The 26,911-nt window shown below is 36.9% G+C and overlaps 2 protein-coding genes and 1 pseudogene across 6 annotated transcripts in view; 2 read left to right on the plus strand and 1 right to left on the minus strand.

Moving 5' to 3' along the window:
* The window catches only part of DAGLB (diacylglycerol lipase beta), a 56,935-nt gene extending 44,200 nt beyond the window's left edge, over positions 1–12,735 (plus strand). For 2 of the 4 annotated variants that reach the window (XM_020965379.2, XM_020965383.2), the window contains 9 exons: positions 1,270–1,396; positions 3,349–3,432; positions 4,064–4,141; positions 6,644–6,724; positions 6,885–7,012; positions 7,697–7,765; positions 7,865–7,937; positions 8,716–8,966; positions 9,296–12,735. In XM_020965379.2, the coding sequence (XP_020821038.1) occupies positions 1,270–1,396; positions 3,349–3,432; positions 4,064–4,141; positions 6,644–6,724; positions 6,885–7,012; positions 7,697–7,765; positions 7,865–7,937; positions 8,716–8,966; positions 9,296–9,494 (1,090 nt within the window). In that variant the 3' untranslated portion in view covers positions 9,495–12,735. The remainder of the gene's footprint in view (positions 1–1,269; positions 1,397–3,348; positions 3,433–4,063; positions 4,142–6,643; positions 6,725–6,884; positions 7,013–7,696; positions 7,766–7,864; positions 7,938–8,715; positions 8,967–9,295) is intronic. The other 2 variants (XM_020965380.2, XM_020965382.2) reach the window with 2 other exon arrangements.
* On the plus strand, positions 75–1,058 carry LOC110193514 (ubiquitin-ribosomal protein eS31 fusion protein pseudogene; annotated as a pseudogene).
* A 6,265-nt stretch (positions 12,736–19,000) lies between the features above and the next one.
* Positions 19,001–26,911, minus strand: part of RAC1 (Rac family small GTPase 1) — a 48,559-nt gene continuing 40,648 nt past the window's right edge. Inside the window, exons 4-7 of one of the 2 annotated variants that reach the window (XM_020965384.2) lie at positions 23,569–23,625; positions 21,825–21,887; positions 20,887–21,046; positions 19,001–20,688 (exon numbers count right to left, since the gene is read on the minus strand). In XM_020965384.2, the coding sequence (XP_020821043.1) occupies positions 20,558–20,688; positions 20,887–21,046; positions 21,825–21,887; positions 23,569–23,625 (411 nt within the window). In that variant the 3' untranslated portion in view covers positions 19,001–20,557. The remainder of the gene's footprint in view (positions 20,689–20,886; positions 21,047–21,824; positions 21,888–23,568; positions 23,626–26,911) is intronic. The other variant, XM_020965385.2, reaches the window with a different exon arrangement.

Raw genomic sequence — 26,911 nt, forward strand, 5'->3', positions numbered from 1 at the left:
GCTCAGAGAACAGAGAATATGATATGAATAGCTTTCTTTCGGATCTGCCATCAACGGGTGGACCCAGTGCCACAATGTAGATTTTTGTGAAGACTTTGACAGGGAAGACCATCACCCTCGAGATCGAACCGTCCCATACTATTGAAAACGTGAAAGCCAAGATACAAGATAAGGAAGGTATTCCCCTGATCAACAAAGATTGATTTTTGCAGGCGGTCAACTGGAAGGTGGTTGAACTTTATCTGACTACAACGTTCAGAAGGAGTCTACCTTTCATCTTGTTCTGAGGCTTCGTGGTGGTACCAAGAAGAGAAAGAAGAAGTCTTACACCACTCCCAAAAAGAACAAGCATAAGAGAAAGAAGGTTAAGCTTGCAGTTCTGAAGTACTGTAAGACTGATGAGAATGGCAAGATCAGCTGCCTTCAATGAGAGTGCCCTTCTGATGAATGTGGTGCTGGGGTCTTTATGGCTAGCCATTTTGACAGACATTATTGTGGCAAGTGTTGTCAAACCTGCTGCTTCAACAAGCCAGAAGACAAGTAAATGTATATGTGTTAATTAAAAAAAAATCAACTAGAAAAAATATGATGCGAATAATAATTTTACCCGATTCATCAAGCGAAATACAAATATGAATTTTAAGTTGCTCAAGTTTAAAGATTGCTATATGAATCCAGCTACTTTTCCACATTCACAGGAATACCAGAATCTGGGAAATCAAGCTTGGAAATCATGAGAAATATAAAAATTAACTCCTATTGTTTAAGGAAGAAATAAACATTTCTATAAATAGAGTTCACAGCTTTACAGGGATAGTAGTATTTATATTTTCCTCTTATCTCAATGAAATCTAAAACTTTCTCAGACTTTCTGCACTACTTTGCAAAATCCTGGGCTTTTCTTTTGGGCCAGTTCTGGAGATTTTGATAGCTGACAAAGATGAAGATCTCCTATGGTCCCTGCTTAAATACAAATTCACTAGTTCTGTTTTCCTGTTGTTGGGGAATTAAAATTGGGTTGCCTTTTAAAAACTGTTTATTTTCAAGAGCACCTTTATGTTCTTCTCATTGCCTTTTAGAAAACCTTTTGTTCTTAAATAATTGCTTTCATCTTCTGAAAGCTCTCATACTTGCTAACTAAACATCTGGAAGCTGTAAACTCTAGTTCTTTTGTTTTTTTGCTTTCCTAGGCACTGACAGTGAAGAGTTGTTTTCTTCATTTGTAACTCAGATTGCCCTAATAACTTTATTTTCAATCTGTTTTCTTAGTTGCAGAAATAGAACAGCAGAATATGAATTTATTGGAGGTGATCATCTCAGTTGTCATTTTGGATCCATCCTGAAGACAACTGGGCTACACTACAGGGATTTCATTCACATCAGCTTTCATGATAAGGTAGGCTAGCAAAACCTTGTGCTAATTTTTTTATATAAAGTATAAAATAAGATGGGAGGAAAGAAGACACCAAATCTACAAATAGCTTGTCTACCCCATTCTTTAAAAAATTTCATTTGGCCCTGCTGTTTCCTGGAAATGGCAGGGCTGAATGAAATTTCCTCCTTTTCATTGTGAAGCTCCTGGAAAGCATTATCTCTGTTTTCTGCGTCCATATCCTGGAATACACATCTCCTCTTCTTTCCTTGCCTTCCAACCCCATGACCAAGTCACTTTAACGTCTCATCTTTTTTTTTTTTTAAATTTATTTTGAATTATCAGCAGTCACTTCCATAAGCTTTTTGGGGTTTAAATTTTTCTCTACCTCCCTCCCCAAGACAGCATGCAATCTGATATAGGCTATACACATACATTCCTGTTAAACATATTTTCACATTAGTGATGTTGTAAGTAAGAATTAGAACCAATAGGAGGAAACAACACAACAGAAGAAAAAAAAGCAAATAGTATGCTTCCATGTGCATTCAAACTCCACTTTTCCCTCATTTTAAAATGAAATGTTTGGGCTAGATGATCCCTAGGCCTTTTCAATTCTAATTATATAATCCTATAATCCTTGCAAACTAGCTTCTGACCACATTGAAACAACCCTTCCTAAGCTCACTAATGTTCTCTAAATCCATTATTTGACTTAGTCTCAGTTCTTATTTGATCCTCTGCAGTTTTTGACATTATTGACCATCTCCTTTTCTTGGATGCTCTCTTCACCTTTTTTACTTTTGTGACACTGCTTTCCCAGTTCTCTTTGTTTCTGTCTGACTGTTCCTTCTCAGTTTTGCTGATTCTTCATTCATGTCTTATCTTCTTAGGTCCCATAGAGTTGTTTCCTGAGTCCTCTCTTCTTCTCTCATTCATATTCTTTCTCAGCAAGTTCATTTGCTTCCACTGGATCAAGCATCATCTCTACAAGTGACTCCCAGAGTTATATATCTAGCTCTCCTGAGCTCTAGTCTCACATCATTAGCTGCATATTGCACATTTCCTTCTGGATATTCTATAGGCAACTAAAACTCATTATCTTTTCTCCTAAAGCTTCTCTTCTTCTAAACTTCCTTATTTCTTTTAAAAACACCAGTATCTTCCCAGTCACCCAGGCTTGTAAGCTCAGAGTAGTCCAAGACTCTTCCCTTTCCTCCACCCACTACTTTGCATTCCCAGTCATTACCAAGTCTTGTTGATTTTTTAACCACAACATCTCTTGTATCCATTACTTTCTCTCTTTTCATGTGTCCACCAGCCTCATTGATACTCTCTTTCTTGGACTGCTTTAATTGCTTCCAGATTGTTCTCCCTGCTTTCAGTTTCTCCCTTCATCCCATTATGTCATGTTACTCCTCTACTCAGAAACCTTCAGTAGCTCCTTATTGCCTCTAGGATAAAGTATAAACCCCTCAGCCTCTTATCCAGGGCCCTCTGTGGCTTGCTTCCCACTTTCCTATCCAGCCTTGTTTTCATACTGTTTCCCTCCAAGATCGATATGTTCCATCCATGCTAGCTGTTTCCCCAAATGTGATATTCCATTTCGCACCTCTGTGCATTTTCACAAGTGGTGCTCTATATATGGAATGCATTCCTCCTCCACCTCCGCATTCTCACCTCTGAGAAGAATTTTCTTCTTCCTGACCTCAGTGCACATGCTGGCTTCTCCTTAAAGTCTTCTCTGTTGTCATCAGTGTTTTCTCTCTCCTCCTCTTATCTTGTTCTGCTTTTGTCTGTCCCCTTCAATAGACTGTATAAGGTTCTTTGAGAGCAAGAATCCATTGTATCCCTGGATCAATGCCTTACACATAATAAGTACTTAATGATTACTTATTGAACTAAATTGAATATTAAGCCTCTAATATTTTTTTGAATTAAATGCTTAATGTTATTGTTATTTTTTTGATCCTCAGGTGTTTGAACTTCCTTTTTTAGTCGCTTTAGATCATAGGAAAGAAACTATTGTGGTAGCTGTAAGAGGAACCATGTCTCTCCAGGTAATGAGCCTGACATGTTGGATCTGGGAATGAGGGGGACAGAGGCTGGAAGGTGAATAGGAATATTCAGTGTGATAAAATGTGGTAAGCTAATGGTATAATAAGGCCCTTCTCTTGCAGAGCTAGGGGCTGGGGGATACTTTTTAGTGTGAAAGAGTTGTGGGGGATGCAGGAAAACTTTGGGGAATTAAAACAAGAAAATGAATTGGGTACTCATATAGAAATTGGGATAAATTGTTGCATTTTAACTGAAAGGTTATATTAATATAGTGAAATTCATCTGGTCTCCCTAACTAGAATATGTATCCTTTGGGGTAAAGACAGTGTCTTGAACATCTCTTCTATCCCATGTGGTTGGTAGGGGTTGTTTTCTAAAAAACCAGTGGGTTTTGGTGGTTTTTGTATAGCTTATGTTAAATTGCTCTAATAACTTATGACATAGAAAGTTTCAAAATTTTGCCCTTCCTGACTGAGGACACATGCTACATTTACACATTTATTGTATAAAAGATTAGGGTTTTTTTTTTACTAGTCTTCTTTAATATTGAGGTGTTTATGCAAGTAACTCAGTATAAACCTGGCTGTCACAGAAAGTCCAAGTTATATTCCTTTCAATGTGTTTTCTCTACAGGATATCCTCACTGATCTGTCAGCTGAGAGTGAGAGCCTGAATTTAGAATGTGAGGTACAAGATTGTTTTGCACATAAGGTATATGCATTGTGATTTGTGGTCTGGCATATCTCTCCCATTAAAGAGATACTCCAAAGGTCAGTTTATGTAAGAATACTTGCCTCCAGCCCAAGGGGTTTTGGCTAAATTCAAATCCCCTCCTAAGGGAATGGGCAACTACCTAGAGGTTGTCAGTTGAATTGGCAGGGTGGAAGATGTACACAGAGGAGCCACATCTTTGGTGGTGTGTTCTGCTGGCCAGAGAAATGTGATCCTAGAGGAATGCAGCATTTTATGTAGTCAGCAAAAAAAGTTATGCATGTTTTTGTTTTGTTTTTTTGTCGAGGCAATTGAGGTTAAGTGACTTACTCAGGGTTACACACCTAGTAAGTGTCAAGTGTCTGGTCTGAGACTGGATTTGAACTCAGGTCCTCCTGACTACAAGGCAGTGCTTTATCAGTGCGCCACCTAGCTGTCCCTAAAAGTTATGCATCTTGAGGAAAATAGGCCACTAGTCATTTGTTCAGAATTATAAGATCGAAGCTTGTATAAACTACAGTAGTCTTCGTCTGACTTGCTTTTTGTTTCCATATGCAAAATATATGTTCTCAGTTTGGTTAACAGTTTTTTACTTATTTTGGAAATCTTAATTTTAATTTGTGGTAAAGTAGTTTTACTTTGAGTCATTTTTAGGTCCTTTAAAACACAATTTCAAAATCAAATCAAAATTAATATCAATTGCTGACAACAAGAATGACCAAGAAAAATTATAACTGAAGTACCATGCCTTGATGCTTAAGTTAGCATTGACAGTATTCAACATCTATCAAAATATAGCCTCTTTTTCTAAACTAGTAAACTGCATTGATGTTTTTGAGTTTGAAAAAGTCCATTTTTTTTCTCTAGCCTTTTGAAAGAGCTTATTGGTTCTGACATTTGTAAAAGACTAATCAAAATCTCCTGGGTATTTACATGTGCCAAAAATGGAAAGAAATTTTAAATCAAGCTTATACATACTGTAGCAAAGATATTTACTAAAATGTATGTAAAGATAGTCTGTCCACCTAATGAAGAAAACCCCTTTGGATCTCAAGTTCTTGAGTTGCTTTGGCCTCAATTTTTGTTAATTTCTTACTGCTTTGGATCTTTAATGAAAGACATTACCTTTTTTTGTTATGAACTTGATAAACATCACCAAACCCACATTTCCTTGTATAAAGAAGAGTAAAAGTTTTATATGAAACTTAGTTTTTTAAAGTATTTATTAAATATAGTAATGCCACCCTTACCCTGCTTGTCCCTATACACTTATGAAGTTCCTTCTGATTTCTTCTGTGTATTTTTAAAATGTTTTATTGATGATCATTTTTTCCTCCTTTTTTATCACTATAACTACCCACTCACTGCTTCCCACAGTTCTCCCCTTTCTCAAAATAAAAGCCTTTCTTTGTAGCAAATAAGTAAAATCAATCAAAACAAATTTATACATTCAGTCATGACTGAGACAATGCATGTCTTACTCTGTTCCTACAGTCCATCACCTCTGTGCCAATGAGTGGGATGCATACTTCGTCATCAGCCTTCTGGAGCTATAATTGGTCATTGAAATGATCAGAGTTCTAAAAATTTTCAGTTTTTTTCCTTTACATTATTGTAGTCATATGAATTGTCTCCTGATCTGCACACTTCACTCTGCAGTAGTTTATATAAGTCTTTTCAAGTTCCTCTGAATCTGTTCCTTTTGTCACTTTTTTACACCATAAAAATATTCCATTACATTAATACACTGTAATTTGTTTAGCCATTCCCCACTGATAGGCACCCACTTTTTTTTTCAGTTCTTTGCTACAACCAAAAGTGCTACTATAATTTTTTTTAATGTAGGTGTAGGCCTTTCCTTTTTCACTGAATGTTGATACTCAAGAGTATATAGGTCACATCTGCAAATATTTTCTAGTTGTCGTTAGAAGTACACTGCTCTTAGGTCCAATAGCCTTGTGTTTACTTAAGTGGGGAATCCCTTTTCTGTGTTTACTGTTTTCTGCAAAGAATTATAAAGCTATAAAATCTTAAGAGTTGAAAGGGCCTTAGAAATGATCTACTGAAACGCCACATTCTGTGCAGGAATTCCCTTTACAACATCTCGTAATGGTCTGCTTTAACACTTCCTGTGATGAGGAGCCCATTCACTTGTTGGACAGCTCTGATCTGTTACAAAACCTTATTTAGAGTGAATCTCCTCTCTCCTAACTTCTTTTTACTGGTTCTAGCCTTTCTCTCTTGCCAGTACACAGAAGGCATTCAATAAATGTTGTGACTGTTGATTCACTTAGAATGCTATATTTTCATTTAACTTCAAGGCTCCATTTCCAGTGTTTGTTTTCATAAGCATATATGTGGAGCAATTGAGAAGATGAAGACAGGGTTAGTAGGCCAGCTGTGGGATTGATTTGAGAACATGATATTTTTTAAAATCAAATAAATCATAGCTGAAACTTCTTCCTTTGGAGATTATAAGCTTTTTTTTCTCTGAACTTCTAGGGGATTTCTCAGGCTGCCAAATATGTTTACCAAAGATTGATCAGCGATGGAATTTTGAGTCAAGCATTCAGCATTGCACCTGTGAGGTTTATTTTTTTTAATACCAGATTTCATTGAGCTACACTTTGGTGCTAAGTCTTTTGATCATAAGTGTTTTACTGTAGTAAAAAATGTGCATGTTACCTACTTAAATTCTGCTTGTTTTGTTTTATTTTGTGTGTGTGTGTGTGTGTGTGTGTAGGAATACCGGCTTGTTGTAGTAGGTCACAGCCTGGGGGCAGGAGCAGCTTCTTTATTAGCCATCATGCTCAAAAATTCCTATCCAGAAGTCAAGTGTTATGCCTTTTCTCCTCCCAGGGGACTGCTGAGGTAATTGCCTGATTTCTTAAATGTAGAAACAGACTAGTTGCTATAATCATACTAAGGTGGCTTCTTTTACCCTTGACCTTTACACCCAGGATGGCAACTGGATTAAAAAAAAGAAAATTTTAGTGGAGGTGAGGGAATTTGAATAGACCTTGGATCTGACATCTCTTAATAACTGATGCAGTTAGGATGAGTTAAATAATCATTTTGTAAAGGAAGATATAAGTAATTGCTAATATCTTGTCTTTGAAATAAGTTCTACACTGGGTTTTTAATTAATCTGAGGGGATATTTAGTGAAGAAATTATTTTTTAGTTATTATTGTTGCCAAGTAGTATGTTTCATTGGGCATTGCATGTTATTGAAAGATAATTCAGGAGGCCTGATTAGTTCATAGACATATAGCTGAAAACATTAAATAAAATGGTGTTAAGTTGGAAGAATCCCTTAAAGCGAGATTTTACATTTACTTTGAATAGTTCAGTATTGTTGACATTATATATTACTTTATTGAAATATAATCAATCCATTGTTAAGCCTGTAGTATTCCTTACCTTTAGAAGCTAGCCATCTTCTCTAACTTTTGTGGAAACTGAAATCTCAATGACTTTGTAAGGTTTATAAAATCTTAAGTAGGACATGCTAGTCAGAATGCAACTAACTTTATTTATGTTTTTATTTTTTAAGCAAATCCCTTTCTGAATATTCCAAAAGCTTTATTGTATCACTTGTTCTTGGAAAGGATGTTATCCCAAGGTAAGGCTATTGGCTGGCTTATAATTACATGGATATCTCTGGACCCAGGTTTTTATAGAGCTAAACTTCATAGTTCTTCTGATTTTCTTTGCCTAACAGGTTAAGTGTGACCAACTTGGAAGATTTAAAGAGAAGAATACTGAGAGTGATAGCTCATTGTAATAAGCCTAAGGTAATTTGATCGTGTGCCTTTTAAATCTTCCCTCTGTTCCCCAACAAACATAATTTTTAATTTTTTTAATTTTTTTTTTATTTTTTGGCTTTTAGGCAATTGGGGTTAAGTGACTTGCTCAGGGTCACACAGCTAGTAACTGTCAGGTGTTTGGTCTGAGGCTGCATTTGAACTCAGCTCCTCCTGACATCAGGGCCGGTGCTCTATCCACGGTGCCACCTAGCTGCCCCAACAAATAATTTTTAGCCTAGACTTGATGCTATATGGAGATGTTAGAGGGAAATTCACAGCTTAAAATTGAAAGATTTTTCTAATACTCTTGAAAAATCCTTCCTGTTTCCTCATCTATAAAGTGAATGGATTGGACTAAAACTCAGCACTTCTTAAACTGTGGGTCACAAGAAGTGCTGAAGGAGTTGCAAGTGGAAGAAGTTTAAGCCCTGGACTAGATAACCTCAAATATCCCTTCCAGATGTTAGTAATCTGTGATCATATCAAAGTTATTTAGTTGATTTTTTTTTGTCTGATGTTTAGAGTAACATGTCCCCAGGAATTAGGTTGAATGATTAGTTCTCAGATAGTTGAAGTATCCCAGCTTGAAATAATTGGTGTGGGATTGATTTTGGTTCGTTTGTATGTTTTGCCTTTTATGCAATTACTTAGCCACGTATTCAGATTGATTTGCCAGATTCAGTGTCTTCATAAGTTTTCATATAACAAGACATAAGTATTAAGGTCTTAGGTAGTAACCTTTCTCTTGTTTTTGGTTATAATCCAGTATAAGATCCTGTTGCATGGATGTTGGTATGAACTGTTTGGAGGGGATCCAGATAACTTCCCAACAGAGTTGGAAGGGGGAAACCAGGTAGACCTGACTCAGCCTCTGCTGGGAGAACAAAGTCTGTTGATACATGGGTCACCTTCATACAATGTTTTTGATGAATCTCCTAGAGAATCCCCAACTCGGTATCCTTATCTGTATCCTCCTGGAAGAATTATCCACCTTGTTGAGGATGACAGTTCAGGGAGGTGAGTATAGAAAACAGCTTAATGAAAACATTAATTAATATTATATGTACGAATGTACAAAATAATGTTTAGCATATGCCACAGTTACATTGATTGCCATACAGTCTATTTCAGGCAAGAGAGCTAGATGGTTTTAATATAACTGGTAAATGGTGTCAGACTTGTGGTAGAGCCTAATATCAGTATGTGCTTGACTTGTAATAAATACACAACATTTTTATATTGTCTCCTCAGAAAGAGCCAGGTTGCCAAGATTTGTTTTTGTTTTGAGGTTAGCTCATGTTATGTTTGCATTTGTTGAGAGCTTATTTTGTTTTTCTTATTTTCAGGTCTTATTGCTGTTCTACTTCCAGATATAATGCAAAGTGGGCAACCGAAGCAGAATTCAGCAAAATTCTTATAGGCCCTAAAATGTTAACGGACCACATGCCAGACATCCTCATTAGAGCCTTAGATAGTGTAGTCTCTGAGAGAGCAACTTGTATTTCTTGTCCAACACAAGGAGACTTTAATACTAATATAGTATAACCATAGCTGTTGGAAAACAACAGTATTTTTCATCATATTTTGGATACCTCTGGGACAACTGACTGATTTGTATTTGAATAATTTATAAAGAAATTAGAGATTGGGTTTTCATCACTTGGAAGTAACCAGTTAACCTGGGGGGATTTTGAAGGTACTCTTTGAGGAAACCTCTGTATGAGGAAGAGTGACTAATGGAATGAACCTTAAATGATACTTTTAACAGAATCAGGTATGAAGAGAGAAAGCACTTCCAGACATGAAAGCAATCGCAGAAGAGCCTATAGGAAACTGTTTTTGGAGACTTAAAGAAGGATGTGGCCACTTTCTCTGTCAGCCTTGAAAGAAATTGCTACTTTCCCATAGCCATCTTAGAAGGGGCTTATTATAATTGTGGCTGAAATTTAGCACAAGAAATAGAGGTTGGTATCCTTATTGTCACATCTAACAGCCATATTTTAAATCATGAAATTTATCTGCAGGGCTTAATTACCTCAGATACAACCCCTTTACCAGAAAGGCCTGTAGTATCTCAGAAGTTTAAATTTATTTGATCCTTTTTTTCTCCAGGCTTCCAAATATGTAATACATTTTTAATCATGGATTTTCCTAACTCAGTCAAACCCAAATTTATTTAGCCATGACAAGGACAAAAAAAAAATCTCCATAGGGATATGCTAAAAGTTTCAATAAAACACTTACTAGCTGTGTGACCCTGGGCAAGTCATTTAACCCTGATTGCCTTGCCAAAAAAAAAAAAGTTTTAATAAAAAGGTTACCCTCAGGGAGAGGTGAGGCAAAATACTGTCAGTAACCCCTTAGATAAACGTTGAACTATCTATGTAGAGAACTCTTAGTGGGAATCCTTTTGGTAAGCCCCCTTAGCCACAGACTTCTGCTCAAGTGGAACTCTCCTCCCTAAAACTGTGGGAGAGCAGGAAGGGAGGTCCATAGAGCAGAGAATGCTGGTCCCTCAGTGTGTACTTTCTGACCTCAGCCATCATTAAGAGCCTTTTCTGCATTATTTGGACTTGCTTTTCACTTTTAGGACTCCACCCTAATATCAACAGAACTGTTGTTTATAAATCTTCTTTCACGTAAAACTCTTTTTTTGTAGTGGCTTATGTATCTTTTTTCCCCTTCTTTGGGGGATCATAAAAGATCATAAAAAAACAAAAAACAAAGCACTTACACAGGTTACTACAGTACTCACAGTGATGCACTTTTGTATGGAATTTGTTTCCTAGAAGTTAGTACTAATGTTTTACTCTGTGATCAAAAAGCAATTATGTTTTGCATGTATTTATACTGGGCTATTGTAAATAGAAGTCTTAAGAATTTTTGTGAATATGATAATATCTTCAAAAAAAAGACTAGGAATGGAGTAGAGGCTTCAGATTTAGAAAGAGAACATTCCATTCACATTCTGGAGTGTTCTAGAAGGACAGTGTTCTCATTACAGTTTATTTATAATCTCTACCCTTCCTTTTGCTGCTTGATCTTGAAGTAAAATTTATGCTCTTTATGACTTTTAATTTTTAAAGGTGATAGTTTTAATACTGGATCTGTTTTATAGGTAGTAGGGTCACCTTAAGGGCACCCATATTCTCTTCAAAAGAATCACAGAGGTTTGGTATTGGAAGGAAGCTTACTAGCCATCTAGTAAAACTCATGCCCAAAAAAGAATCCTCACTACAACGTCTCCATTAAGTAGTCATTTATGCTTGAAGGCATTAAATGCGGAGGAACCAATTACCTTTTGAAACATTCCATTTTTGGATAGATCAAGTTGTTAAGAATTTTTTCCTGATATAAACCAACAAATACTTATTAAGCATAGGAGATGCAAAGACAAAAATGAAAGAATTCGTGCCCTCAAGGAATTTAACACTCTGATGGGGGAGGCAACTTTTTATTTACATATGCAGAATATATACAAAGTAAATTAGAGACGTTTTGGGGAGGAAGAGATCCTGGAGGCTTCGTGCAGTCTGTAGAAGGCAGTACTTGATCTGAGTCTTAAAGAAAACAAGAATTTCAAGAGGTTAGTAAGTTAGGCAGATATTTCAGGCATGAGATAAAGAACATGCAAAGGCCAGATGGGTGAGCTGTGTGTGAGGATAACTTGAGTAAATCATCATGTCTAAAACTAAAGGTGTCACACATGCAGCCTCAATACTCTGAAGTGTGGCCAGAACCAAATTAAAAAGTAATTGGGAAAAAATTTTTTTAAAAAATACAGTAGAACAGAGATAATATTAATGGGTATCTTTCTAAGTCAGTAAATGTTTATTAGCGATCCTTGTGTATGGTTTAGAGCCCTACCCCTTTCCCCTTTTGTTTGAGTTTGACACCAGTGGTCCAGACTGTCCATTTCAGGAAGAGGAATAAAATGGCATGAGTATGGTAAGTTAGGTTGGGACCAACTTATGAAGGGCTTTAAATGCCAACGGAAGAGTTTATATTTTATCCATTTGGGAGCCACTAGAATTTGAGAGGGAGGTAGCCTGTTCAAATGTACAATTAAGAAAATCACTTGGACAGCTATGTGGAAGAATGGGTTCCAATGGGGAAAGATCTGTAAGACCAGTCTGGCTGTTGGAAGAGCCTAGGAAAGAGGTGATAAGGGCCTGAGCCAAGGTGATGGCTCTGTGAATAGAAAAGAGGACAGGTGTGAGAAACAGGAAGTAGAAATGACATTCGGCAAATGATTGGGTTTGTGGGGTGAACATGGAGTTGATGACATCCTTGGGGGAGGGGTTAGGTTTTCAAGAGGGGCTGGTGGAATGGGTTACTGTTTTGGATATAGTGAGGTTCAAGTGACAGTCATTTTGAAATGCCCATTAGGTAGTCCATGATGTGAGGAAGTAGAAGGATGAAGGCTAAGTATATAAGTCAATCTGGGAGTCACCTGCACAGAGATAATAATTGAGCTCATGGGAGCTGATGAGGTTACTAAGTGTAGAAAGAAAAGAGCCTAAATTTCTCTTTGCAATTTCTACCCCATTGTTCCTTGTTTAAGCAAAATAAGTTTAATCCCCCCCCTTTTTTTTAATTTTCCAGAAAAACTTCCTAACAGAACTTTTCAAAAGTGGAATGGATTGTCTTATTGTAGTTTTCCTAGCAAAAGCCTAATGATCACTTTTTCTCCGTGTTCTAAATTGTTTTAAGTTAAAGTACCCATACTTTCTGTTTACAAATGGTAAACTACAAAATTAAAAGCATTATGGCCCATTAGTCAAAATGCTAAGGTGGTTTTGCTTAACTTTTTGGGTGGGAAAACACCATGGGAATGGGGGTTGTGTTATTTGTTGGGAAGTGATTGGTGTCAAAACATAATGTAGCCTGCCCCCTTCCCCAAAAAAAAAATCTTGGGGGGTGGGGAAGTATGATTACTTAACTGTTAGAAAGAGTGAAAAATAGAACCGTCAGATGCCTGATAACAAAAAGACGGTAGCTCCTGATTGTAGAATCCTAGAGTTACAATGGACATTAGCAGTTGGTCTAGTTCAGCTCTCTGCCTGATGGATGAATTTTCTTTACTTCACTGACAAGTGGTTATAGATTGTACACCTCTTAGTGATAGAAAGCTGATTTCCTAATACAGCAGTTTGTTCCATTTTTGGATCATTCTAATTCTTAGAGATCTGCCTCCTATTAACATACTATACGTATTGGTCTAATTTAACTCTCTGGAATCCTTTATATTCTTAACTACAGGGGTTGCTTAGATTCTAGACCAGTTTTTACTAGATTTTTGGTACTAGTATGTATGAACTACCTGGATATCCCTTAGCTATGTCACAACCTCTCTGGCCCTATTTCTTCATCTGCAAAAAAAGGAATAGGCATGGTTTTAAGTTTTCTTATCCTCTTCAGCTTATCAGTGCCTGGTTAAAGTGTGGCACACAGAACTGAATGCTTCAAGTATAGTCTAACATTACAGTGGGACTATATACCTTTTTTGCTCTAGATGCTGTACTTAAATGTGTTCCAAAAAGTCTTACTGTAGTTTTAGGCTTTAATAGCTTAAAACTACACTTAAACTTTTGGAAGACCAAGTTTTACTTAAGAACAAATTGAGAGGCATTGTGTCATAGTAAATAGATATCAGGCCTGAGTCAGGATGACTGACTATGGGATGACAGTGATCCAATCCCAGGCAGCTGTCTAAGACTATAGTCTATAAGTTGCAGAAATTACAGATATGTATTGGTGGTGGGAGCTTCCCCGCTGGTAGGGACACTCATCTGCTAGAAATTGTCACTGAAAGGGAGCCCTACCTAGAAGCTATGCTGGAGAAAACGTGACCTTTCCATAATGAATTTACCTGTTCTTTGTGTAAACAAATTTTTTTTTGTGGGTGGAGGGTGGTAGAGAACATTTGTGTATCTGTTGAGTTCCTGATAGACTCCTTGGGTCACACACACACACACACACACACACACACACACACACACACACACACACACACACTCTCTACTGTCTAGCTATGTTTCATTATAACATAGGAGTTTCGGTTGTGCTAGACATTAAGTGACATGTTCATTGTACAAGGAATATTCTGGGATATGACATCATGTGCCTGCTTCTGGGTTGGATATTTTGGAGAAAGCTGTGGTGCCACATCACTGGTTTTCTGTGGAATCAAATGCAAGCCATTGTGATAATAGGTCACATTCTGTATATAGCTCTTCACGGTTTACAAAGTACATTCCTCACAATACCCTGTGAAATAGGCAATACAAGTAGTAATAATTGTGTTTTATGAGAGAAAACAGGCTCAGAGGGGCTGTGATATGCCTACAGTCACACACTTAGGCATTAGAGCCAGAATTTGAACCCAGACCTTTCCTGACCTCAGGCCCAACATTCTGTTTTGGCATACTGCCAGTCCTTTCACAGCAGAAGGCAGTGATGGTAAAATCATTCTGCCAATCAGTGGTTTGTCTTCATGTTAACTAATGTGCAAATCAGCCACATCTCTTTACAATTTTGGTTAACAAATATGGGGTCAAACCATTTTTTAAAAAGATCAATTTAGCTAGTTTTATTTTCACCTAAATCCTTATGCTACAGGCTATAAGTTAGAAATTAGGCCATGAAACAAGTTTTTATAACTTGAGAAATAAAACAACTTGTTCAAGTGGCATTTCTTGCATTTTTCTATTGTAACAACGTTTCCTGTTAGTCTAAATTTATTAAAATGTTTCCAAGTTAAATGCTTACTTAAGTTAATTTTTCATGTGACATTCATGCACTAGAAATAATCTGGACTGCAAGTGAGCCCCAAAGATATATTGGATTGTGACCCTTTCACAATAAACTTATCCCTTGTTTGTGTAGACAAACCCTGTTGAACAAATTATTAAAATGTGTTACTTTATTAAAATGTCACTTATTATTTGCCTTGGAGGGAATTATAATTCAGTTCAATTAGGTGAAAGTTTACACTGTACATGTAAGGCACTGGGGTATACCGAGACAAAAATGAAAGCTACTACTTTTGGGGAACTTACTTTATATTGACGGATGCATTCTATACAATGACAAGTCAATAAAGGGTGATTAGAAAGCAGCAGGAATTGGACATCAGGCAAAGCTTCATGATGGGGGAGTTAACTTGGCTCAGCTTTTTAAGGCTTCTGAGAGATGGGAGTTAAGCAGAGAGTAAATTCTGGGTGTGCTAAATAGCCTGGGAAAAGGCAAGGGGAGAGGGGATAGAATGCTTTTGGGGAGCAGCTGGTGGTCTTGATTTGGTTGGAATGTAGAATATGTGAAATACATTTGAAAAGGCAGGTTGGAACCAGATGGTTTTAATGCCAAGCTAAGGAGTTTGTATTTTATTCTTCTGGAAACCCTTGGAGTTTTTTTTTTTTGGTCAGGTCTGGTCTAAGATTTATCTTTGCACCTGTATGGATGTGGAACTACATCTAATTGGAAGACTATTACAGGGTATCTAGAAAACGGTATTACATTACTCCAGGAGAGATAATGAGGGTCTTAACTAGGGTGGTGACCCTTAGAGTGAAGCCCAAATAGATGTGAGATTGGGAAGAAGAATCCAGAAGAAGCCAATAAGGATGGTGACCATGTTGTGTTGCGTCTTTTGAAGGTAAGGATGTTTGGCCTAAAAAGAGAAGACAAATGGGGATATGATAGCCATTTTCAAGTATCTGGAGGGCAGTGACATGGAAAATTTATTTTACTAGGCCTTGGCAATCAACAGGCACATATTAAATGTCTTCTGCTTGCCAGGCGTTATGCTAGGGATGCAGATTAAAAAATGAAACCGTTTCTCCCTACCTGCCCTCAGAAAGTGTTTCGTTTTTGTCAGGAGAAACAAAAGGTACACGCCAGTATGATATGTACAAAATTACTTTTTTAATAGGGGGTGTGGCCAACTTTGAAGGAAGTAAGAGATTCAGAAAGGTGAGGTGGTGCATGCCGGGAATGAGGACAACCCAAGCAGCAGTGAGGGGAGTTGGAATCCAGTTGGGCTGGATGTCGAGTGTGAGAGGAAGTAAAATCAGGAAAGGTAGTCTGTTAAATGTTTAACGTGCCAAACCAGAGTGTTTAATTCTAGAAATAATAAAGCAGAAGTAAGAATAATGAGTAATAGATGGAAAATATGAGGTAGATTTTAAGTTGATAGAAAAATTTCCTAACATTTACAGCAGTCTAAAAGTTATCTTTTCTGGAAGTCTTCAAATGAAGGCAGCATGACCATTTGTTGGTGTACGTAAATGGGATGCTTGGACAGGGGCAGATTGGATTAACTGACCTCTTGGGTCCCTTTCAACTGAAATTCTGTAATTAGATATGGAAGTCAGGGAGAAGAAAATAAAGCATGATGGTGAGGTTATGAACCCGAGTTAAGATGATGTTTTCCGTTGTGAATTGGGAGGTAATGCTATAGATCATAAATTGAGAACTAGAAGAAACCTTAAAAGAGGTCAGATGAGAAAACTCAGGCCCAAACGGGTTAAGTGATTTGCATCCAGTCACATATCTAGTGTATGAGGCTCTGACTCCAGGTTCATTACTAACTGCTTACTATACCCCACTGCCTTAGTGGATGATCAGGAGAGAGATGGAAAGGTTCTTTGTCAAGTTGAACAAGTAAAACTAGGTTTTTGGGGTTTGTGAGTCATCTCTGTAGAATTAACTCACAAAGCATGAAATCAGGGAGAAGCAGCATATAGGCCCAGATGTAGAGCTAGAAGAGGCCTTGGGGGCTAACAAGTACAACCACCAAATTTTATAGATGAGGAAACAGGCATAGAGGCAGGATTAGAAATCGGGTCGTCTTTGCTTCAAACCTATTGTCCATTCATCACACTGCCTTGGAAGTAACCATTAGAACCACCCAGGTGCTTTGGTGGTAGATGCAAAGGCAGGCTGAGGGATAGCCAGACATCCAACAGCCAAAGGACTTTCCAGGAGCTGGAAGTGAGTGGTTGTGGTGAACAGTGGAAAAAAAAACAATAAAGAAAATCAAGAATGATGACTGAGAAAAACATTGGATCTAGCAGCTGAAATTGTTGGTAACTTGAGAGAACAATTTCAGCAGATTTGAGGATTCTTCAAGGAGAGGGGAAACCCAAACAGGTTTGTAGGGAAGGGGCCAGTAAATGGAGATTTATGTGATAGAGAAAATGGTTAGTGGGGTCAGAGAAAACAGACGGCTGGTCCATCCACATTAGAAAACACAGCAAGGCTCACATGCCAAGAACGGTCAGAAAGAGGAGAGGTCCCATTTAAACAAAAATATTTAGAATAGTAAAAAGCTGGAAGGCAAGTAGATACCCACTGGGCAATGGCTGAACAAATGATGGTGTTGCAATGTAATGGAATCTAAAAGAAAATGTTTATAATTCTGAGAAACTTGAGAAGCTTGTGTGGACTGATGCAGAATGAAGCAAGTAGAATCAGAACAAGTCATCCTCAAGACTTCAGAACTCTAATTTGATGCTAATCACAAGAGCACAATGAAACCTGCCTCCCACCATGCAAGCAGAATGAAGCATGCATTTTCATACATAGCCAATGGTTCAATTATTGCTTGATTGTACTGTGAAATAAGTATTTAATAAATATATTTATTTAGTAGTGGTGACAAATCACTGGGATATGAAAATGATGCAGTAAAGAGTAGAGCATTAAAATATAATTTTTTGTGGTGGGCCAAATTGGCACTGTTTCTTCAATTTTTCTAGCTCAGGAATAACAACGGATGATTGATGAAAGCAACCCATGGTCTGGCAGGGTATATTACAAATGACAATATAAGCAATGCCCAGCACATAAGCAACATTGATTGAACTTAGCTTATATTGCCCCTTTTCCCTTAATTCAAAATGTTTTGTGAATTATCTTTATCATTAGCTTTTTCTGGTTTGTCAGTGTAACGGGGTGGGGTGGGGGGGAAGGTCAGAAAAACAAAAGTCACTAGGTTCCTGGTTTTCTCTTGTAATTTTATTTTGTATGTATTTTTAAAAATTCTCCAGGCAATGAGTCAGGCTTTGGAGTTAGAATGTGTTCAACCTCTTTCTCTGCCATTTGCTGACTAGGTTTTTAGGCTCCCATTTCCTCATCTGTAAAATGAGGGTTTAGCAGTCCCTTGCAGCTCCAAATCTGAAGATTTTATGAAAATGTTGGGACTTGGGCTGGGTCTGCAATGCAAAAAGGATCTTTAGACACTTCTCTTTTATGCCTTTGCTGCACTTTCAGTTCTCAAGGATAGTTGCTTTAAGGGCTTCTGCCATTAAAGCAAGCAAGTATTTTTTGTGGTAAGGATTCTAAGACTAGTTGTTAGATGTGTATGTGCAGGGAATGTAAATACTTTAAAAACACTTTTTAAACAAAAGAACAACACAACTTTCCAAAACCTCTTTTCTCTTACTGCTATCAATCTTTAGCTTCAACATGCATTTTTCGAACCACAAAAGGCCAGGAAGAAAGATGAAGCTAAGAAATATTTTCTTAGTATATTCTTTGCAAGTATTTTTAAGAAAAATGTCAGACTACAGAATTGGTAGGCACTTCTGTCAGATGTGATAACTCATATACTCAGTCATACATAGCACACTTCTAAAAACAACAGTACCAGTAGGATGATTTTTAAACAGTCATTTTAGCTTTAGTATATAAAAAACCCTGTATTAAGGACTGGCTTCTTTGCTGAAATAGTTAATTACTGAGGGATGCACCAGAGCCTGAATGTTAAGAGATGGGACTGAACCTTAGTCAAGTGACTCCTTGAGTCTTCCTACCTGTAAAGCAGGGATGATACTATTACTAATATAGTATACTAATAATTACCTTCATGTTAAATGAGATGTGTGTTAAAACACTGCAGCTATTTTACATTGACAGTACTTAAGCAACAGAACATTTGTAATAACATTTCCAGGAACTTTAACCCCAAAACAGTTTATCAAAAAAATGGCAAATAGGAACATTTATTAGACCATTCACAAAATTCTCAAAAATGCAAGCATTACCAGTAACGTGATTCAAGGATTTATTAAGTCATACATGCAAAACATACTGCTAATTGCATTAGCAAAAGATCAATGTAAAAACACTCCACAATTTTGCAACTTTTGCATCTTCAAAATTTTGTTCTAGTGGTTGAAAGGTTGTAGTTCAATATTGTATATTCTTGCCAGTGTTTAGGATGTACAGAACATTGTTAGCATTAGCACTAAGCTGACAGAACCTCACAGGCCCGAGGTCACGTTACTAGGAAAAGCAATAGAAAGCATGTGTACATGTAAGTGAGGTCAAGAACAGGGTCGACATTAGTAGTGTTACAGTGTTGGTAACCTGGCAATACAGTGATGTTTAAGAAGGTTCATATTTTAATAGCTAAAGTATATTAAAAAAAAGTTTTGTAAAGCTGAATCACATGATTTTTACACCTAGTTACTAGCGAAGACTAAAGAAAGTAGTTAAAACAAAGGTAACATGAAAAGAATGCGCTTTTTCTAAACTACAAAAATGCAAAGTTCTAATACATAATGAGAAAGATTTTTAAAATACAAGTAGAGTAATATTGCTCAGTAAGAAAGGGTTTGATGAAAAAAGCATTTACTTAAGTTCACAACTGTGGGAATGACCAGTTCAGAGTTGTATTAAATGAATGCCCTACTTGGGGGAAGGGAAAAAGAAGAAAAAAGAAAAGCTTAGAAACAAAACACTTACCAAGAACATCAACCTTTCTTATCTACTGCATTTGACAGATGTTAACGGTTATGATTTTTAAACTTTTTACCCGTGACAAAATTTATTCAGTTTTCCACTCTTCAGTATACAATGTAGTGTAAATTAATCCTAGGTTCCAGAGTATGTCAAAATACTGTCTTTATTCCATGGTGAAACCAAATATTTCAAATAATCCAACCCAAAAACATTGCTGTTAAAGAGAATACTCCATTAACAAAAACACACATGGGACTTCTGTTTGAAATCACAGCAAGAGTTTGATTCTTGAAAGAATCTTTACTGTGAAAGCAAAAGATTGATCCAAAGACTATAGTTTGGTTATACACATTCCATTCTGATATACAGTACAATGTTATATAATGAACATGGGTTGATAAATTATTCAATGCATTAAACATTTTCACTAAGTATACTGTACTGTTTTACATATCTGAAAAATGAGTTAGAAAGTGTTTTTGCATTTCCTACTATCAGAAATTAAAACAGTCTTCTCAAAGACAAAGGTCTTTAAAACACAGTTTAGTGCTTAGTGTTCATAGCACAACAATGCAACTTAGTTCAGTGGATATTTTGGCAACACTTAATCTGAGCAAGAACAGGGCTTTTGAAAAATAAGGCTTTAAGTAGGCTTGTCTTTTTTAGGGTTTAGTTGTAATAGAATGTGAAAAAAAAATCATTCTCTAACACTTTAAACAAAACCATGAAATTATTGATTGGTTCAGAAGGTTTTATGGAAAGAAACTAATTTATAACAAAAACTTGGCATTGAGTGAATGCTCCACTGTTTAAGCAAAGCTTACAAAGGTTCAAAGGGGAATAGGGCAGGGCTGTAACATTTACAACAGCAGACATTTTCTCTTCCTTTTCTTGACAGGGGGTGGGCAAAGAACCGCTCTAATAGCTTCATCAAACACTGTCTTGAGGCCTCGCTGTGTGAGTGCTGAACATTCCAGATACTTCACAGCACCTGTAAAGAAACACAAGAAGTTAAGGAAAGAAGAATGACTTACTATAATGACGTCATACTGATACGCTTGTTAATATCTCTACTCTGCAAGTTCCAAACTTGATTTGGCTACATTCAAAGGCAAATAGGTTCTCTAAATCCCCTATTTATGATATTGTGCAAAGCAGCCAGAAAATGTAAACAGTTCAGATTTCATACCAATCTCCTTTGCCATGGCTAAGCCCTGTGGGTAGGTTATTGGAGTCAGCTTCTTCTCCTTTAGTTTCTCAATCGTGTCTTTATCATCTCTAAGGTCAAGTTTAGTGCCCACTAGAATTATGGGAGTGTTAGGACAATGGTGTCGCACTTCAGGATACCACTAGACAATTGAAAGAAAGAAATGAAAATTGTATTATGCAGAGTTTAATTTCTTTTGTTTGCCATTAAATCAGCATGACATCATCATGATGATGAAGCTAGGTTTCCAAATGCTGTACCACCACCACCTAGTGACACTAGTCACTAAAAGGAATAACAGTGTGCAAAATGTATTCTGTTCTCTTTTAAATCATAGATTTTTCTTAAGGAGAAAAAGTTTCTTATTTTTCCTAGATCAGGAACACTATATTGGATTTAGTTTTTCTTAAAACTCCCAAAATTTAGTGAAATAAATGATTGCCTGAGATTTATCAGGCGGTTAGTGAAATGTGACTAACTGGAATATTCCAGGAAGGAAACTGTCCCCCTCTTAAGTTCTGAGGAACACACAGAATTTCACAGGAGTTAATATGTTTTTAGACACAATAACAAGGTATTGGGACTCAACTTCCAGTCTCTAAGGATGCAAATCTAATTTTCTCTTTCTACAATATGGAGCGAGGACACTTCTCATCCCACTAAGTCCTCTCAATGGCAATTTCTTTAAGCAGACAATGTTAAAATGTGTTAGAACTTTCAAAAGCTGTAGTCACAGTTACCTTCTTTCATGATAAAAAACAATGTTCCTCTTAATGTAAAGGACTACAAAACAACTATTTTATAACTCATAATGGTATGTAGGTTTCAAAAACATTTCTTCCTGAAATTACCATTAACAATAAAAAATAAATAATCCCTAAGGCAAAAATACTAATCTAAAAAATTGAATTTCCCCTTACCTTTGCACGGACATTTTCAAATGATGCAGGACTCACAAGGGAAAAGCAAATTAAGAAAACATCCTATTAAAAAACACACACAAAGAAAGAGAATTAGAAAAAAATGTTTTAACAACTGAACTCTTTAATAGTGCAGAAAGCCAATCAGTAGAAGTTGTGTTTGCAGCGAGCACCATTAATTTGTATTCTGGTAAATAGTTTTGTAAACTGGAACGCTGTGCATCTATGAAACTGCTCATTAACCTAAAAGACGGGAGAAAGGATGGAACAAACCTTAGGAGAGGCAAAGTTAACCAAATCTGCCCCAAAGGAAGGACCTCTTAGTCCACTTTGTATGTGTACCATTTTCATACCCTGGAACACATGGGTAGACATTTAATTCTGTTACCACCAAAGGTCCTTTCAAACTCAAGTTCAACATTTTTGAATGCAAATAGCTAAGAACATGAAGGACAAGGGAAAGAATACCATAGGAAAATACTATGTTGTATTTTGTACAACTTACTATTTAAAGTATTAGGAAATCTGTTTTGCTGTTTCTCCTGAAGTTCAGTCCACTGTAAAGGTGTCATATAGCTGTCATCTACCAATAGTATTAAGCTCCCATGTACACATAATTTAGCAAATTTAGTTTTCAGATTTTGTCCTAATGGGCAAAGTATATAATCAAGGGTATCTTGTCCTACAGAGGTGGCAAAGGGGGGAAGTAGATGTCAAGTTATACGTCTAAATAACACCTTCTTTCACTATCTTATTCACTGTGTCACAAACCTCTCTGAAAGTACCAATCAATGAGCTTTGAAGAATTCAAACCCTTAGCCACTTTCTATTTTTGGGTTGTGTTTTTTTTTTTTTGTACTTTCTACTTTTGGATAAAAAACAAAAGTAAACTCCACAAAAGACACAGAGATAGAAAAACTTTACTCATAAAACCGGCAGGGACCTTACCAGTTAAATGGTAACATTTTTAAAATGTAGGCATTAAATGAAATGGGGGGGGAGCCACTGTACTATTTTGTGAATGATATTATGGCATTAAAGTGCATTTGACCAAAGCCTTTTCCTAAAGTTGTTTCTCAAAACTATCCAACTAAAATCTTGTACCTGAAAGAAAAAGGGAAATCCCATACAACTATGGTATTTCTGCAAGTCATTAAAAAAAAAATCAAGGGCATGCACAAGCTCTCAAAGAATCCAAGCAGTGTTCAGCAATTAAGTAGATTGTGCCTCATTTCAAAGCAGTTAGGTTAGTTTACCACACCTGCATGGCTTAAGCAACTTATCACCCAATGTCATTCATAAACAGACCAATATATCACCATAACCAGGACACCAAAGGAGAAAAGGGGGTAAAGCAAGAATGTGTTAATATGAGCTAGGCTCCAAGCTTTTTATTCTTAAAAATCTATGGCCATCTTGAGGTTTCACAGCTTGCTTAAGTTCTTGCCATTTCCTGTACTTCCCCCACACCCATATTAGAATCCTCAGTGGATAGGAAACACAGGTTTTTTTCATTATGAAGGAATTAAAGCAGTAAATGCTTTAATTATGAGTATTTGGGAAATCGTTACTCTTCAAGGAAAGCTTTAATAGAGTGTTGGTTTTTCATTTCAAAAAGCAATAACCCTTGAATGAATTAAATATAAAACACTCAAGGGGCTTGAAGCTCAGGAAGCTATCCTACTAAGTGAAATAAGGGAATAGATAAAGCTTGAAACTTAAATTGATTGAAAGTTTTACATACAGCGATTGGTTCGTCTTTCACCCTGGAGGTTATATCCTTACCATACGTGCCTCCAACCTAGTAACAGTATGAGAACTTGGTTTAAGTTTAGTAATAAACTAAAGGAAATTTCTTACCTGTTGTTCCTTCTTAGAGCTTTTCTCTCCTGACCTCAACTCCCCCAACACTGGGCCTTGAGAGGGGAGACTTACGGCCTGGCCTGGCTGATACTAGTAGCTATATGACCCTGGGCTGGTCACTTCAAAAACTTTGGACTTCAGTTTCTTTCTTTTTTTTTTGGCTAGGCAATGGGGTTAAGTGACTTGCCCAGGGTCACATGGTTAGTGTCAAGTTGTCTGAGGCTGGATTTGAACTCAGGTCCTTCTGAATCCAGGGCCAGTGCTCCCTCTACTGCACCACCTCGCTGCCCCTCCTCAGTTTCTTTCAACTGGAAAATGAAGTGGTTGATGATCTCTAAGCTCCCTTTTCCAGTGCTAACATTCTATGGTTCTAAAGATTTAAAGTAGATACCTATCTTAAGCTACTGAAACACTGAATACCAACTAAAGGAACCTTATCTGAATCTCCCAACTTAAGGGGTAAGGTCACTTGGTCTTTTTATTTTTTTTTAGGGGAGGGAAAGTTGATTCCATCAGGATGTAGAAATCCCAGTGTGGAAACTCCCTCCACCAAACAAAGTCAACAACTGTTCTATAATTTAATTTGAGAGAGAGAGTTGTCCAGAGTAATGATAGTTCAAATGACTTATCCAGAGTTCACACAGTGCATTTATATCAGAAACAGAATTCAAACCTAGGTCATCTTGGCTACACCATTAAACCCTACTGTCTCTCAGTGATATAACGGGAGAGAAGGGAGGAAATAAGCATTTATATAGCATCTACTATGTGCCAGCCATTGCACTAAATGTTTTCATTGACCTTTATTCACCAATGATCTACCCTGCAAGTACCTACTTCAAAGTTGAGGAAACAGAGGCAAACAGAAAAGTTAAATGTCTTTCTTAGGGTCACACAGCTAGTAAGTGTCTGAGGCCACATTTGAATTCAGGTTTCTTGACTACAGACCTAGCACTCTATCTATCCACAAGCTGCCTATAACAAGAGGCTTTTACAAAGTAGGTAGTCACACTGAAAAGATGAACAAGCAAGGGAGGGGAGTTATGAAGAAGCAAGAAGTAAAAAAAGACTCTGCTTTTCAATGTTGTTTTAACCAAGCTCCTGCCCCAGCCAGGATCTAAACACAGTCACAGAGTACATGGCTTGCACTTGATAAAGAAATAACCAGGCTGCTGATGGCCACTACTTTATCTGACCTTACTTTTTTTAAAAAAAATTTTATTTACTTTGATTTATCAACAATCACTTCCATATATGCTTCTGAGTTTAAAATTTTTCTCCCCCTTTCTCCCCCCACCCTCCCCAAGATGGTGCACAATATGATACAGGCTATACATTTACATTCCTATTAAACATATTTTCACATTAGTGAAGTTGTAAGTAAAAATTAAGACCAATAGGAGGAACCATCAGAAAGAGGAAATAAAACTCAACAGAAGAGGAAAAAAAAAAAGACGGCGATTCAACTTTCACAGTTTTGATTACTATCTGTCTTTTTCTCCATCCTTCCCCACCCCGTTTATGCTTTTCCTTCTCCTTTCTCCTTCCCCCCCCAGTGTTTTGCTTTTGACCACCACCTCCTTCAGTCTCTTCTCCCTTCTATTATCCCTTTCCCTTTTCTTCCCCTTTGCCCTTACTGCTTCTTCCCTCCTTTCTATCCCCCCTCCCTTTTCTTTCCCCTTTTCCCTCCTACTGCCTATAGGGCAAGTTAGATTTCTATACCTGATTATTATTCCCTTCTTGAGCCAAATCTGATGAGAGTAAGGTTCAAACAATACTCACCCCTCTCCCTTCTTTCCCTCTGCTGTAACAGGATTTTCTGTCTTTTCCTGTAATTTACCCTTGTCTGCCTCCTCCTTTCTCAGTACATTTTCTAAGATCAGACTAATCCACTTACTTGGATCCATTTAACCCACTTGATTAGATTTTTTTTTATCATTACATCAAAGTCAACTAATATCCACCCCCTTTATGTATACTCCTTTAACATGGTGTAATAACAATACAGTTCAAGAGTTGCAAGTGTCATCTTCCCTTGTAGAGATGTAAACAGTCTGCCCTTATTAACAATATTTTGTATCCTTCTGTCCCCTTCACCTTTTTATGTCTTTCTTAAATCTTGTACTTGAAGATCAAATTTTTTGTTGAGCTCTAGTTTTTAATGAGGAAGGTTTGGAAGTCCCCTATTTCATTGAATATCCATCTCCTCCCTTGAAAAATCATGCTCATTTTTGCAGGGTAGTTGATCCTTGGCTGCAATCCAAGCTCCTTTGCCTTATGGAATATCATGTTCCATGCCCTGCAGTCTTTTAATGTAGAACCTGCAAGGTCCTGTGCAATCCTGACTGTTGTTCCATGATATTTAAATTGTTTCTTTCTGGCTGCTTGCAACACCTTCTCTTTCATCTGGTAATTTTGGAATTTTGCTATTATATTCCTTGGTGTTGTCAATTTGGGATCTCTTTCAAGTGGTGAGTGGTGTATTTTTTCTATGGTTATTTTACCTTCTCTTTCTAGGACTTCTGAGCAGTTTTCCTTTATGATTTCCTGAAAGATACTATTCAGGCTCTTTTTTTCATCATGATTTTCAGGAAGTCCAATGATTTTTAAATTGTCTCTCCTGGATCGATTTTCCAGGTCGATTGTTTTACTGATGAGGTATTTTATGTTTTCATCTATTTTTTCGTTTTTTTTGTTTGTTTGACTGATTCTTGCCCTCTCATAGTGTCATTAGTTTCCATTTGTCCAATTCTAGTTTTTAACATTGTTTTCTTCTGTTAGTTTTTGTACTTCCTTCTTCAATTGGCCAATTGTATTTTTAAGGGATTTGTTTTCTTCAGTGTACTTTTTTTCCAGTTTGCCAATTGTGTTTTTTAGGGACTTGTTTTCTTCAGTGTACTTTTTTTCCAATTGGCCAATTGTATTTTTTAAGGACTCTTCTACTTCTCTCATTAGACTTTTAAAAATCCTTCTTGAGCTCTTCTAAGAAGGTTTTTTGGGCTTCAGACCAGTTCATATTCCCTTTTGACGTTGCAGATGTGATGTTGACAATGCTGTCCTCTTCAGAATTTCTGTCTTGATCTTCACTCTTCTCATAATATGAATCTATGTTATGTTTCTTTTTACTCATGGTTTCTTTATTCCCTGGCCTTTAAAGAGATTGAGCTCTCCTGCTGGGGAACAGAGGGCACTGACCCAAGCTTCTTGTGTTGGCAGCCTAGGTC

Source organism: Phascolarctos cinereus, unplaced genomic scaffold, assembly GCF_003287225.1.
Source record: "Phascolarctos cinereus isolate Bilbo 61053 unplaced genomic scaffold, phaCin_HiC Scaffold_4;HRSCAF=312, whole genome shotgun sequence".
In the NCBI taxonomy this organism is placed as follows: domain Eukaryota; kingdom Metazoa; phylum Chordata; class Mammalia; order Diprotodontia; family Phascolarctidae; genus Phascolarctos; species Phascolarctos cinereus.